This window comes from Rissa tridactyla, chromosome 6, assembly GCF_028500815.1.
Source record: "Rissa tridactyla isolate bRisTri1 chromosome 6, bRisTri1.patW.cur.20221130, whole genome shotgun sequence".
Taxonomy (NCBI): Eukaryota; Metazoa; Chordata; class Aves; order Charadriiformes; family Laridae; genus Rissa; species Rissa tridactyla.
The window spans coordinates 12,366,206-12,380,692 of record NC_071471.1 but is presented as its reverse complement, the minus strand read 5'-3'; the positions used below and the strand labels follow the sequence as shown (position 1 = coordinate 12,380,692).

The 14,487-nt window shown below is 45.7% G+C and overlaps 1 protein-coding gene across 3 annotated transcripts in view; it reads left to right on the top strand.

The window, feature by feature from the left end:
* The window catches only part of PPP2R3A (protein phosphatase 2 regulatory subunit B''alpha), a 61,406-nt gene extending 48,190 nt beyond the window's left edge, over positions 1 to 13,216 (top strand). For 2 of the 3 annotated variants that reach the window (XM_054206632.1, XM_054206631.1), the window contains exons 11-14: positions 846 to 1,021; positions 1,570 to 1,688; positions 3,372 to 3,478; positions 7,524 to 13,208. In XM_054206632.1, coding sequence (XP_054062607.1) covers positions 846 to 1,021; positions 1,570 to 1,688; positions 3,372 to 3,478; positions 7,524 to 7,620 — 499 coding nt within the window. In that variant the 3' untranslated portion in view covers positions 7,621 to 13,208. Of the gene's footprint in view, positions 1 to 845; positions 1,022 to 1,569; positions 1,689 to 3,371; positions 3,479 to 7,523 lie in introns of all 3 variants that reach the window. The other variant, XM_054206633.1, reaches the window with a different exon arrangement.
* Positions 13,217 to 14,487: the final 1,271 nt, after the last annotated feature.

Genomic DNA, 14,487 nt, shown 5'->3' with positions numbered 1-14,487 from the left:
TTTGGTCAAATCATTTGCCTTTCTTAAGGAGGAATTGTGTAGAAGCGGAGTTTTCTTGTAACGTTAAATGTCTTGGTAGTCATCAATCCCTTTGGTTACTCCATGCTATGAAGCATTGGCTCTGGTGATAAACCCATGAGATGTTTGCAGCAGATAGGCATGTTCCCTTCATGCATGTAGTAAGTGCATAAGAAGGGTTTGTAGGCAAACTTCACTCTGTTGCTTTGTAAAACCTGCCCATGTGCCTGGTTTGTACGTCCAGTGGGAGACTAGTATGCAGAGCTGAACTAGATCTGCATGTGATTATTAGGGCAACGAATCTGATGATTAAAAATGAGAAGAATTCATAAATGCAGGGTTGGACTATGCAGAGGGGAAGGGAGGATGTAGAGTGCGACTGCCTGAAAGCATTGCCTTCTGTCTAAAGGAGTAGAGGAAATAAGTGCATCCCAAGCCCACCTCATTGCTCACCAGGGTCGCTCAGCGATAGCCAGCGTCCTGGGTTCAGAGTTGGTTGTGTTTGGCCAACTTTTGCTGCTGCATCAGACAGGGACACCCTAACCTATGTGAGCCAGTTGAGGTGCAGCACAATGGACGCTAGCTACAGCTATGAGGTGAAGCAGGTCATGAGCATGGCTGTTCTCACAAGCCACCTAGGAGACTGACAGGTTGGCCTGTGCCCTGGTCCTTCCCAAAGGGTATTTTCTTCCCTGGTTTTATGCCAGCCTTTGGGCAGAAGAGCGTTAAGAAGATGGGGGAAGGGGAATGTGCATTGCTGCAATCTCTGCTGTATGGATTTCCCAGTGCAGTGCTGTGCTTTCACTAGTCCTGTCTCTTTTTTCTAGCATTGAGTACTGGTTTCGGTGCATGGACCTGGATGGGGATGGAGTGCTCTCCATGTATGAACTGGAGTACTTTTACGAGGAGCAATGTGAGCGGATGGAAGTGATGGGCATAGAACCACTGCCATTTCATGACTTGCTGTGTCAGATGCTTGATCTCGTTAAGCCAGAGAGGGAAGGTAGGTCCTGTTTAGTAGGAGTTTCCATCCCCTTTGATCTGTGGCGGATTGAGAAAGTAATGTCACTGTGAAACCCACCTATAGGTAGAGCCTTGTGTTAGAATCACAGGGCTGAAATTACTGCACAAGGTCAAAGTCTGAGCAGTGGTTATCATGCCATAATGTTATGAATCAGGAGGTTTGGAATACTTAAACAAGAGACCTTGTGAATTGACTTGCTGGAACTGGAGCAAAAAGTCTTGTCTATTCCAGCTGTGAGATGTGCTGACAGTCTAGATTATGAAACCGGACCATCCCCATTCACATTCTTTCACATTTCACATGAATGTGAAATACCTCCATATGCATGTCAGATTTAAGCCTAATAAGCGAACCTATTTATTGAATAACGTTAAAATCCTTGACTGACTTGGGAAGAAATTTTGTAATATTGTAATTTGTAATATTGGTGTTATAACTGAAACTTTGGTAAGACTGATAAGGAACAGGCCCAGTCTCTCACTAAGTAAGAACTCAGTAGCACAATAATGCGGGGTTTTTTTCTGTAGGAAGAGTAACCCTGCGAGACCTGAAGAGGTGCAGAATGGCTCACGTATTCTACAACACCTTCTTCAATTTAGAGAAGTATCTGGACAATGAACAGAGGGATCCCTTTGCAGTGCAAAAGGTATAAATCACCTTTATTTCTAAACACAGGCCTTCTCAAACCCATCTTTGGGATGCTACTGGATGTAGGGAAAATCCAACTGAATGTAAGAAAACTTTTTTCACAAGTAGGCTGGTCAAACACCAGAACAGGTTGCCCAGAGAGGTTGTGCAGCTTCTATTCTTGGAGGATTTCAAGATGTGACTGGACAAAGCCTTGAGCGAACCTGACTTCATAGCAAACCCTGATCTGAGCAGAGGCTGGGACTAGAGACCTCCTGTGTCTCTTCCAACACAAGTTGAACTGCCATTCTGTGATTCGGTTGCCATCACTGAGCCTATTACACCAGCACTGGCAGTGCAGTGTGTGATTCTAGAGAGAATGCCCAGAGCCTGCTGAGTTGCATGATTCAGCAGCCTGAAAGAGGCCGGCTCAGCTGCGCTAGAAGGGAACCTGATTCGCTCAGTTTAGAAAGTAGCTGTGAGATTCAGAACTTGCAATCCCATTTGTCTCTTCCTGCCCCCTACACAGCTGCAGTCATAAATAAGTAGCTACGTGCGAAGATTTATTAAACATCCAGGTTGGAGTCTGATCCTTAAAACAGCACTAGTAAATTTTGCCATAGCCTAAACAGCGCCCAAGAGACAGACTTTCTCCACAACACGGGGGCTGAGGCAGATGAGATGCCAGCTCCATGATCAGGCCACACATGGAAGACTAGATGGAAGGTTTGGATGTTGCAGAGTGTGCCTGGCTATCAGCCTGGCTGCACTGTCACACCTCATCCTCTCTTCCCAAGCAGAGAAAATACAGGAGCAGATTGTGGCTTTTGTACTTTGCAGTTGTTGCTCGCCACTAACTGTGGGATGTTCGGAAACTTGAGTTTTGTCAGCTGTTGGTGTGAAGTCCCTCACCTTTGGCTCCCATTGCATATCCAGTGAAACCAGATGTGACTACAGCTTAAAGGCTATCTCCCAGAAGCCTCTTATCTGGTCAAATACAGTAAAGTGGAGGGGATGCCAAAACCAACTCCGGTTCCCTTCCCAGCTGTGTTCCCACATAACCTCTAAGAGGAACCTTGTGGTTCCATGATTCGAGGCTTAAATATATCCCAAGCCAGAACCACCCTATTTTTTGTTTGTTTGTTTGTTTAAACTGGATCATCGTAAGAGCAGTCAAGTGGGGCCATGGGGAATAACTTATTTCCCCCATTTTATAGTAAACGGCGGAGGGCCAAATATTTATAAGGATGTTATTCTGTAATCTTCTTTCAAACGTGCCCAAACTTAGCAAACTGTGAAGAGTTCCTCAAAAAGTCAGTTACAATTAACATCTAATTAAAGATTTTAAATCACTAAGTTCTTTAACCAATTACAAAGTGCACAGATGCAGGGCTTGCTGAGCTAGAGCAAAGAAAATGCGCGGTTATTAATGTGCAGCATTTCTGAAATGAAGCAGGCTCAGTTTGTTGGCAGCTCGGGTCACACACTGAGCTTTATAGACTAAGGGATATATTTTTTCATAGTTATTTATCTGCAGATGTTAAAATGGTTTAAGATATTTATGAATCTTTCAGTTAAGGTGATTGCAATTTTTGACTAGCTGTTTCTATGCAGTTGCTTGCTATTCTCACTTGTTTAGACCTATTGTAAACAGTTGTAGGGAGGTGCAGGCTTAGTGTGCTTGACTGTCTGATCTCTTTAGGACATTGAAAACGATGGCCCTGAACCCTCTGACTGGGACAGATACGCTGCCGAAGAGTACGAGATTCTTGTGGCTGAGGAGTCTGGGAATGAACAGTTACAAGAAGGGTAAGTGTGGGCATCGCTCTGCCCTGGCAACACGTGGTTTGGCTCCGGCTGGGGTTTAGTAGGATGCCACTTTTAACAGAGGTAGTGGATTAGTGGAGTTGTCACTGGGACTCAACACTGGAGCACGTGAAGCCTGAAACAGTTGCTCCAAAAGGCACTATTGGTGTATTTGTCACAATTGGGCTGCTTTGTGGACAGCCATTTGGATCAGCTACGCACGCTGCAGTAACGAAGATAGCTGGGAAAAAGGACAAAGCCTTTTGCTTTTAGCAACCATACAAAAAAGGAGATCAAATGATTTTTGCTAGTTTTGGCTGTGTATTGAACATGTCCCACTGTCATAGATGAGAAGCTGTAGCTCTGTTGTATTTATTATACGTAGCGGAGACTTTCTTCAGTCAAATAATCTTACTTTTTGCTAAACTTTATGCCTGTTAGTCTGTGCTCTTCATAAGCTGTCTTTCAACATTTTCATTCATTTACTAAGTTTATTGAGACTTTTTCTTTAAAACACTGTTGGTTTCGCAATACCTACACTCATTTTTGCAGCTTTCTATAAAATTATGGACAGACACTCCACCTTAGAGTGACATCCTTAGAGTCAATGAATTTAGGCAGAGCAGTTGCTCCAGAACCTCTCTGAGTGCAGAGGCTCCTAATGGAGACTCAGTATAATTGTCTTTTAGATTTGTGTCTGTGTTAGTATCTTCTTGAGAGTATTTCTCTGGAAGTCTCCAGGTTAATATAACACACATCCAAAGGACGCTTATCCCATCTTAATCTTGCATGATTCAGGATTTCATCCATTCTTGAACAGTAGCTGTAGAGCCCTTAAAGTAAGAGTACTGAGAAGATTGCATAATTTTCAAACTTCCCACAGTGAAACCTGCTTGGGATAACAGTAGCACCTACTAATTAGCCGCAGAGATTTGCAAAGCTATTGAGAGCTATGTTTCCCCCTCTCCCTGTGATGTGCATCCAAACAGCTATGGGCTGTTCCCTCATCTCCTTTGTGCTGCCTTGCCTTTTTGTGGCCTTCACAATGGAAGATGAGGTAACACCGGACGGAAGATAAAATTGCTGTGTTCCCTGCAGCTGCTTTGCAACACCTGTGTCCTCAGCACCGAAAAGAAATAGGAGTCTGCCATAAAAGCTTTGCAGGACCCTGGATCCCCAAACTCACCAAAACCAGAGGAGAAGTGACAGGTGATGTCAGATGGTTGAAGGCTGTCTGAAACAGCTCTGTGTCTTCCTGTAAAGAGCACGTCAGCAACCTTGCTGCTTGCTTTTAAGAGCCCCTGAAAAGCTCTGTAGCCATGGCAGCAGGATTAGATCTCATTTGTGGAGCATAGCAACAGACCACGCAGGAAAAAAGGAAGGGAAAAAGAAAAACAAAGAGCTGGATGCCCAGACAAATTTGCCAGAAACAGGCATTGAGTTTTTGCACATACATTATTTCTGCTGTCCTTGGAGGATGACAGAAACAGGGACTGGCCACAAAACCAAGAAAGTTTATGAGCTCTATGAGAGATGGGAAGATTTTTTGGCTAAATTAGTTGGCAGAATCTGAAATCTGGTATCACTGAGCGATCGCAGATGAATTAGTAAGTGTGTACCACGTTGGTGACTTAGCCCTGTCCATAGCGTCTCTGGGAGGTTTCTAAAACCAGTCAGTGTCTGGCTGGCTGCAGGCTGGCCCCTGAGAGAGTGCTGCTCCTGGAAGAGGAATCTCATAAAGATACAGTGGAAACTCAGAGTGACTTCAGGGGTGCTGTGACTCTATTGAGAGCTACAGTCACCAAAAATAAGAGAAGAGAAAGGTGTTGTCTTGCTCAAGACAGCAGTGAAGCATCACATTTCGCTGGAAGCTTAAGCTGATCAGAACATTTCTCAGCCATGCTCTGCTTTACATGTCTGTGTATGAGATTCAACGGAGAGTCCGTTCCCTGGCGAATGTATGCTCACATTGTCATTTGAAGGCAGAACCAGTAGCCGAATCTGACCAACACAAGCTCTTAATGCAGATATAACATTGGTTTTGCAGAAATCCTTTCTTGCTGTCCAGGCTATGGCCTGCCTGGCAGAAGCGGGCACCACTTCGTTCACTGTTCCAGAAACCAGTTTCAGCCAGCTAATGTACATGGAAGCCACAGTTGCCTTCATGGAAAGAGATCTTTCTTCAGAGGAAGGGAAATAATGAGCAAGAGGCCATCTTTTATCAGCTGCTGATGGGGAAGAATCCCCTTCACCTGAGCAGCAAGGAGCAAGGGCACAATGCAGAGCAGTCCTGCCCGGAGTCAGATAGGTGCGACAAAGACACAGGATCAGATGATGTTGGTTTGGGCAGTTTAGACCATTTTCGTTGTCTCCCTCGAGTCGGATGATGGCTGAGTCACTCACTTTCATGAATGCAGCAGCATAAGGAAGGGAAAGGGGGAAGAAGTACATCGCCAAAGCACCCAGTGCCAAAATGTCTTTCCCAGAAGGAAGGACAAAGAATTTCCAGGAGTAATTTGCCTTCTCTGATTTGCTGTGGTTGAGTCTTGAGGAATAAGTATTTAATCTACATGAGCCCATATGTGTATTTATGGGACTGTGAAGTTTTGAAATTGGCCTGGAAGGAGAGAAGGTGATTAGTGCTAATCTCCTGGAAAAGCTGTCCCTTGGATGCTTCCTAGCCATAAAGGTGGAAAGCATCAAAGCATCTTTTCCAAGGTGGAAACTTAAGGCACTGTTGAGCCTTAAGGAGCAAAAAAGCAAAGTGGAGAAGTAACTCACGTGGGAAAAGACAATGGGAAGCCCCTTGTGTAGAAGACATGAGAAGGTGTAGGCCAGAAGCAAAAGGCGCTGGAAAAAAAATTATAATGGAGCTCTGTACTTCTTTGCATCCGTGCATACATAATGAGAACAGGTATTGGTGTAGGATCCAGACCAGTGTTTCCCTTCTCCCACTTATGCAAGGATCCAGAAGGTGGCAGAATTACTCAGCAGGTGCTTTCCTTTCTGGAAGAGAAGATGAAAATGTCCCAGAAGATCTCTCTGCTGTTCGTGTCTTCTTCAGATAGGGACCACAGACCATAACATAGAATCTTCCCTGCAGCAGGACACAAACGCTGACAGGCTCCCAAGGATTTGCTGTGCCTGCATATGGGTTAGTGAAGAACCGCACAGGCAGCGGTAGACAGTTCTTTCTTGGCACCATCCATGCTGGGGGTATCAAAGGAGTTAACCTTTTTGCAGCACAGTTTATCAGTGAACAAACTAGAGCTATTCCTGTGCTTACCATTGGGACATCTGCTGCAACGTTCCCTTCATAAGCAGCATTGCTTTCAGAACAAAAGGAAGAATTTTAATTTCTTGGGAGCTCTGAGAAGTTAACCTGTAGTGTGCTGAGACTGGAGGGAAAACATCTTAAAAAGATCATTTCTGAGGAACAGGAACAGGATGAGAGCCCAAAGCGCTCTCCTCTGCTGCAGAGCACAGAACCCAACCAGCCCGAACTGGCTGGAGCTGAGAATTCGCAGCCAAACCACCCCAGGCCATAAATGCTAAAACCTGGATGTTAAACTTCAAACCAGGTGAGAGAGGAACATGACAGCATGGCCACAATTGTTCTTCTGGGGGTGTCAAAACATACCCTAATCCAGAAGATCCTCTGGAAACCAGGTGTTTCCGAGCAAGACTGAACAAGCCAAATCTCCTCTAGGGCCGGATGACTTTATTTCTACGCTGAACTGTTAAGGCTACTGTGAGCTACCGACAATTGTTACCAAAACTGGATTCAGATTTTATAATGCTGAATACCAAGGAAAAATTGTTTTGGAACTTACAAATGAGGATGGATGGGAGCACAAAGTCACGTCAGCTCACAGAATACTGGTTACTCCGGCCCTGTTTCCAATGCCTTATAAATATCCCCCTCGAGGCCGACATCTTGCATGCTACTCTGTTTTAGGCAGCTGCTTTAGTAGCCACTGAAATAACTTACCTGAAAAAGCTCTCACCAAAATACAGCTTTTTAAAGACATACCTTTTATCTTTGCAGATCATTTGAAGAAGACTATGACACAGATGAAGTCTTATCTCCCTCTGAAACTGGAGACAAGTCAGATAAACTAGTTATCTCAGATCTCTCAGCATAGAGAAATGGAAGACGTTTAATCGATATTTTTCAAACTGGATAGCATTCAGTCCCAAGACACTTAGGGATTTTTCTGAAATCCATCATTGGAGCAATGATGTGCTTTATTTTGTACACTGTAACTTGAGAACCTTTTTTCTCTTCCTGTGTAATTGCAATAAGGTGATTTCTATAAAAAGGCTTTTTACAATGTGTTATCGTGCACGCTCATTAAAAATGGTGATTGCACCTTGTTTTGTTTATATATAAATTCTGTTATGTCCACAGATGTGCAATAAATGCCAGCATCTAATGATTAACTGTAGCAACTGCATGCAACATCTACAGTGGTCGTTTCTCTCTCAGTTCAGTCCTCTGCCATTCTGTCCCCTTGACTCTATACCAGGAGTGACGAACTGCCAAATCAACTCAATTTAAATGTATGTCTAGAAATCTTTCCAAACGCAAGTCACACTTTTTTTCTTAGTGTCCTGGAAACCAAGGCAACATGACAGTGGGTGGGGAGAGTGAAGTCCCCTTTCGCGCTTTAAACCACAAGCTCTTGCAGTTGATACTGGACATATTTTACTTGTATGAATCCGTGGACAGTTAAAGCACTACACGATGTGATGTTTCGCTAAGAATTTGAGATGTAGTTAACGTTTCTACCTATTCTCCTGTGCATAACATCTTCCTCAGGCTAGTGTTTTGTCTCTGTAAAAGTATTTTCTAGTATATTTGCAAACAAAGACACACATGCTGTTCAGCAGGTGTGTTGAAACTGCGGTGTCTTGTGTGCACCGGTTCTGTCCCTTCCCTGTGTTCTTCCCCTCTCTTGCGTCGCTAACCTGTAAGCCTTCTCCAAGAGACTAAGCTGAGATAATGAAGAAAAAAACCCAACCCTAACCTAGTATGCTAAATTTCTGTTACCAGAGGGATCCTTTAACTGGTAAAGGAATTAGTAATGTTGGCAAAAACTCATTTTCCACCCATGAAGTAGGCTCTGATCTCAGAGAGGAAACACTAATGAATTCTTGCTTTGTGTGCAAAATTAAACCGACTTTCCCCATAGAATCACAACTGGTGTCTCTGGTAATAGCACATGCTCTGCTGCGAAAGCTGTTCCTCCTTACCTAGGAGCTGTCTGTTACTCAGCACAGAGGTGATTATCACATATTCTTACCAGCCCTCTATTTTAGCCATCGTAGATACACAGATACTTAGGGGTGCTGGTGGACGAGAGGCTCCACATGAGCCGTCAGTGTGCACTAGCAGCCCAGAAAGCCAATCGTATCATGGGCTGCATCAGGAGAAGCGTGGCCAGCAGGTCGAGGGAGGTGATTCTGCCCCTCTACTCCACTCTTGTGAGATCCCACCTGGGGTACTGCATCCAATTCTGGAGCCCCTACTACAAGAGAGACATGGACTTGCTGGAACGTGTCCAGAGAAGGGCCACGAGGATGATCAGAGGGCTGGAGCACCTCTCCTATGAGGACAGACTGAGAGAGTTGGGGCTGTTCAGCCTGGAGAAAAGAAGGCTCCGAGGACACCTTATAGTGGCCTACCAGTATCTTAAGGGGGCCTAAAAGAAAGCTGGGGAGGGACTTTTCAGGATGTCGGGTAATGGTAGGACTAGAGGGAATGGATTAAAACTAGAGATGGGACGATTCAGACTGGACGTTAGGAAGAAGTTCTTCACCATGAGGGTGGTGAGACACTGGAACAGGTTGCCCAGAGAGGTGGTGGAAGCCCCATCCCTGGAAGGTTTTAAGGCCAGGCTGGACGGGGCTCTGGGCAACCTGATCTAGTGGGAGATGTCCCTGCCCATGGCAGGGGGGTTGGAACTAGATGATCTTTAAGGTCCCTTCCAACCCTGACAATTCTATGATTCTATAAAAAAAATATATCTGGTACTTACCTTCTCCAGCTTGGGACAGGGTTCAGGTGTTGTATTTTATTTCAGCAATTGTAATTGTGCCCAGATATCACAGACTGGTTTGGGTTGGAAGGGACTTTAAAGACCATCCAGTGCCACCCCCTGCCCTGGGCACGGACACCTCCCTCTAGACCAGGTTGCTCAAAGCCCCATCCAACCTGGCCTTGAAATACATGGTTGGTTGGCCTGTGTACACTCTGTTTCCTCTTACCTCACTGTAAGAGTATCAAACCGTGCCTCCTCGGGCCATCCCTGCCTGAATCTCTGCCAGAACAGCCGAGAGAGCTGCCAGTGCCAGGGTCAGATCTCCAGGCAGGCACCACTCTACAGATCCCTTGTGTAGACACACACACACAATTACCCTGGTGCATTTTGTACATAGAGACGCGAGCGCAATGGAACGTTCAGCCCTAGACGATACCTCTAAGCATTAACCACCAAATAAGTCATTGGCTGATCGCTACAATGCAGCTTCAACTTTTCCAGGAGCCTTTGAAGTGTAACGCCTGCCTCCCGATGCCCAGGTGGGACACACTGCTGCCTTCTTGAGGTTAGTGACTCTCTCCTCAGGATCAAAACCTGAAAGAGAGGAAGTTTTCGGTTAAGCTGGGCTCGGAGATTTATTCTCTTTTTCTTGAGCAAAGCTGCTATTTTATCTAGATGCATATATATACCCCAGGATCCTGGATTTGATATTTGGGAAACTTCTGGATGCCCAGGTTCTTAGCAAAGATGCTGCAAGGCAACTTCCATTCCACAGTAAAAGGTGACGTTAGCAGGGAGCACACTAACCAAACCAGGACAAGCCTCTTTGGATGCAGCAGGCACACCAGAGCGGCTCTGTTCAGCAGCAGGGTGTTTGAATCACGTCTCCGTCATCACTATAACCCTGAGGGGACAAGCTTCACTGGGGAGGATTCCACAAAGGCCCAAATGCGAAAGAAATGAGGAAATGATTGCAGAAATGAAGACAGGATGGCAGTTGCACAACCAGTAATTGTAACCAGCTGCGTCCACTTTTTACCTGAAGAACCTGGCAAAGCAGTTCACCTCTTCTCTTCACCGTCTGGGTCCAGTGCGGTCTTTTAGTTTGATGAAATTTTACATCTCTCCAAAGACAAAGATTCCTCAAAGGAACAAGAAGAACCTGACCCCATTCTAGGCTGAAACCAAACCTTCATGTTACTTCAGCGCTGTCAGCTTTTAACTCCATAAGCAGCAGTACTGGAATGCCCAGTTTGCCAATTATGTAAAGTCCCATTCCAGAATAACTTAGTGATAGTCTCTTTAAGGTTTTAACCTGGGATAGCCCTGGCATTGCCACAAAAAGAAGCTTTCCTGGCACCGTACAGAACAACATAATAATTCAGGTTGGAAGGAACCTCTGCAGGTCTCTGTTCCACCTCCTCACTCAAAGGCAGGCCAGCTTCAAAGTTAGAGCAAGTTTCTCAGGACCTCATCCAGCTGAGTTTTGAAAAGTCTCCCCAGATGGTGATTCTGCAACCTCTCTGCAGATTACATTTCCTCCTCCTCCCCCTGCCGCCCCCCGGCGGGAGTTCAGAGCAACATCCTTTTCCAGAAAGGATGTATATTCCTGGGAACCCACAATTTAGTTTTCACAGACGGAAGGAGTTAGCCAAAGGACTCGAGGACTCACCAGTTGAGCAAGCGACACCCTGTTCTCAGGCACCAGACGGGTGCTGGGACGCAGACACAGCCCGTGCTGGTACTCCAGCAGCCCCTGCCCTGGTGCATCACGTTTGCTTTGGCATTTCTGTTCTTGCTAGGTCAAACCTTGAGCCTACTTCTGCTGTTCCTGCTCTCGCGGGTCACCTGCCGCTTCAGGATCTTTCCTTGTTCTCCTCCTTTGCCTTTTGCAGAGAGGCTTTAACTCAACCCATGGCATCAATCCATCCAGATTTCCATCTCACACCAGTCTGCCTGAACTGTCACCAGCTTCCTTTTCCAAGTCTGGCTTCGATAAACGGAGCCAGACGCTCGTGGCTGCTCTGCTGAGCCCTATGGCCCCCAAACCCATGGCTCTCTCTTTCACAAACAGAGGTTTGCTGCTGCTGTGACAAAAAGAGTGATTCAAAACTTAATTCCTGCTTTCTAGTAGGGCAACACAAAAAGCCAATCTCAGAAAAAAAACGAACTTACAGCAAATGTTTTTCCTTATATGTGAATATAAGGACAAGCTACAAAAGCCTGCTATCAGTGCAAAACTTGCAGCAACTTATATTATTCACTCCAGGAGTAGAAATCCATTCTCCTTCACCAATACATTTGAAAATAACCCTAATTCAGCAGCCACAGGTGAATGAGTAAAGGAGGCAGAGGTTTAGAAACCCTATGGATGGACGGTTTCTAAAGCTGCAGTACATATAAGCAAGGTAAATTTGGGAACTCCTGTCCTCCTTAGCTTTTCTTTCCGGGATAGTCAAAACACCAGTTTGTGAGCGCAGGCACCAGCAGCTCAGAGCTCGGCAGGTTCTCGGGCGTGCGCAGCCCGAGCTGAGCCCCCACGCCACCCACGGCCCTTCGTCCCCCGTCTTAACTGTCCCTGCCCCTGCCCGTGCTGCATACCTTTGGCCACAGCTCTCACGGTTCTCACTGTAAATCCAGCTCAGGCTCAAGTCTTGTACGAGCTGGATTCCTTTTGCCTTATGAGTAGTCAGAAAAGGGAGTGAAATTTGGTTTTGCATGATAAACAAAACTTACATTTGTGTGTGTTTGTTCTCTCTAGTCTGCTTTTGTCTAGCAAAATTAAGCCCCGTGTGCTTTACAAAGCCCTTTCCTTCCTTTTACATTCACAAATATTCTCTCTGCAGTACTGAGATACGGTGTGATACAACATGCAATAACTGCTGGAACGCCGCCAGCTTGATTTATTTCCCCCCCCCCCCCATTCTTTTCCCTGAAATCTCAGCAGTGAGCGCTGCATCGCGGCTTTGGCTCCCGGCACCCAGGCAGCGACCTGGCTCCCCTTCTTTGCTCTGCCACCGCGCGGCAGCGCCGCAAAACAGGCCTGGGCAGCAGAAAAAAAAAAAAAAGAAAAGAAAAAGGAAATTCCAGACAGTCTCAGGTTTACAGAAAATGTTGCGGAAAACCTTCCTCCTCTCCTGCACCAAGGATTTAAGCAAGCGGACTCGAGATACTCTAACCAAGGGACCGTGCTTACTTTCTGAAACAAAATATGCCTGAAAGGCCAAAAAAAAAAAAAAAAAGAGGTCCCTGAAGTGGTTAACGGTATGTATTTTTGGAGTGCGGCATTTCTACATCACAGCATCTTAGGTCTATGCAATCAGAAATGAACCTCAATGAAGCGCATGAACTACTGTAAGGAGGACACAAACGGCGCTTACCCTCCTTTTGGTCTACTCTTACCTGTATCACTCAGTGGGTGGGTTTAGAAACTGAATATTTAATAACAAAGGTTCTCATAATTTGTAAAAGTAGTTTGGAGACATTTTGTGCTGGCATGCTTTTATCTTTGTATTTTTACTTTGTATTTTCTTCCATTTTTTTGGCAAATAAAGGACTTTGGAATTTCAGAATTCAAGCCTGTCCTGTAGCGGTGGGATAGAGCGTTACCGTTCACTTCAGCTCCAGCTGCTTCCCAAAACCGCCCTCCCTCCTGCTGCCGAGCTCACACCAGCCACTTCCCAGCCAGCGAGCCGGCCAAAGCCAACATTCCCGGTTTTCTTCTCAAACATACTGGGGAAGAGAAACAATCCTACAACTTACCTTTCTCGCTTCTTCACCCCCACAGAGCACTGCCCCTGCGCAGACTTACCAAGACGCCAAACATCCTCCTTTTAACCTGACCTGAAAAAAAAAAAAAAATACATCTCCTGGATCTTCTGCAAGTGGAATGAGGGGGGCAGGGGGGGAGAGGGAAGAAAAGAAAAAAAAAAAGGAAGAAGTAGTAATGCCTTTTCTGATTTCATTATATGCAAATGCTGAAGCCGAACCGCTGCATTATTGTATTACTTTGCTTTGAGACTGACGGGTCAGCAGTCCCCCGAGTGCCTGAATCCGCCTGTAACACCGTCACCTTTTTGGTGGGGGGAGCTCTGGGTTTCTTTAAAATACCAGCCCCGCTCCAATTTGAAAAATTAAAAAGTTAAGACCAGACAAAGATGTGCTTGCGATGTTATCAGCACTCACTTAAATAGCACTGTGTACCTTTCAGTGTGAATTTCATCAGCCGTGCCACATACTTGCAATGATTCTAACACACAAACCTGCTCTTTTATATCATTTCACTTCTCAGAAAGTTAGTTAGCAAAAGGGGGTTTTATAATTATAATCTGCATAAAAATGAAATACATAAGAAATGTCGGGGGGGGCAGGGGGGGTGTGTGCTTCTTGCAGACGGTAAAAAGATGCTTTTATTCTGGATCATGCCAGAATCTTTGCAGGATTCGTGTGCCACCCCTGTATGATCCTTTTTCTTGGAAGTCCACAGGAGTTGGACTGAAGCGGCAGCTCCTCCCACTGCCAGAAGCGCCTGCCCCGAACAGCCGGCTTTTCGGGGTTTATTTCAGGCTGTCGGTACATTGTAACTCTACAGGTTTTTTCTGACAATACAAAACGTTGTGATGCTTGTAAGGGGGCAGCCCCAGAGGTGTGACCACCACACGAGTGACACCTGTTACCCGCCTCCACCGTTTGCTGTGATGTTCTAACACTCGTAGGCAGGTACAAGACCATCCTCAGGGGGTTCGACGAAACGAAGAGTCTGTTGCAACCCCCGTGTTCAGAGGCACCAACCCAGGAGGGTGAGACAAGCCAGCGAGCGAGGACGTCACCAGTGAGAATGAACTGCTGGAAGAGCAGCAAGGTCAACACAACCCAAGCGATCATTTCGAGGTTTGCTCCCTGTCCCTCCTCCCTCCAGGATTTAATCCCAACCAGTGATTTCATGGATGTATGAGAGGTGGAAAGAGC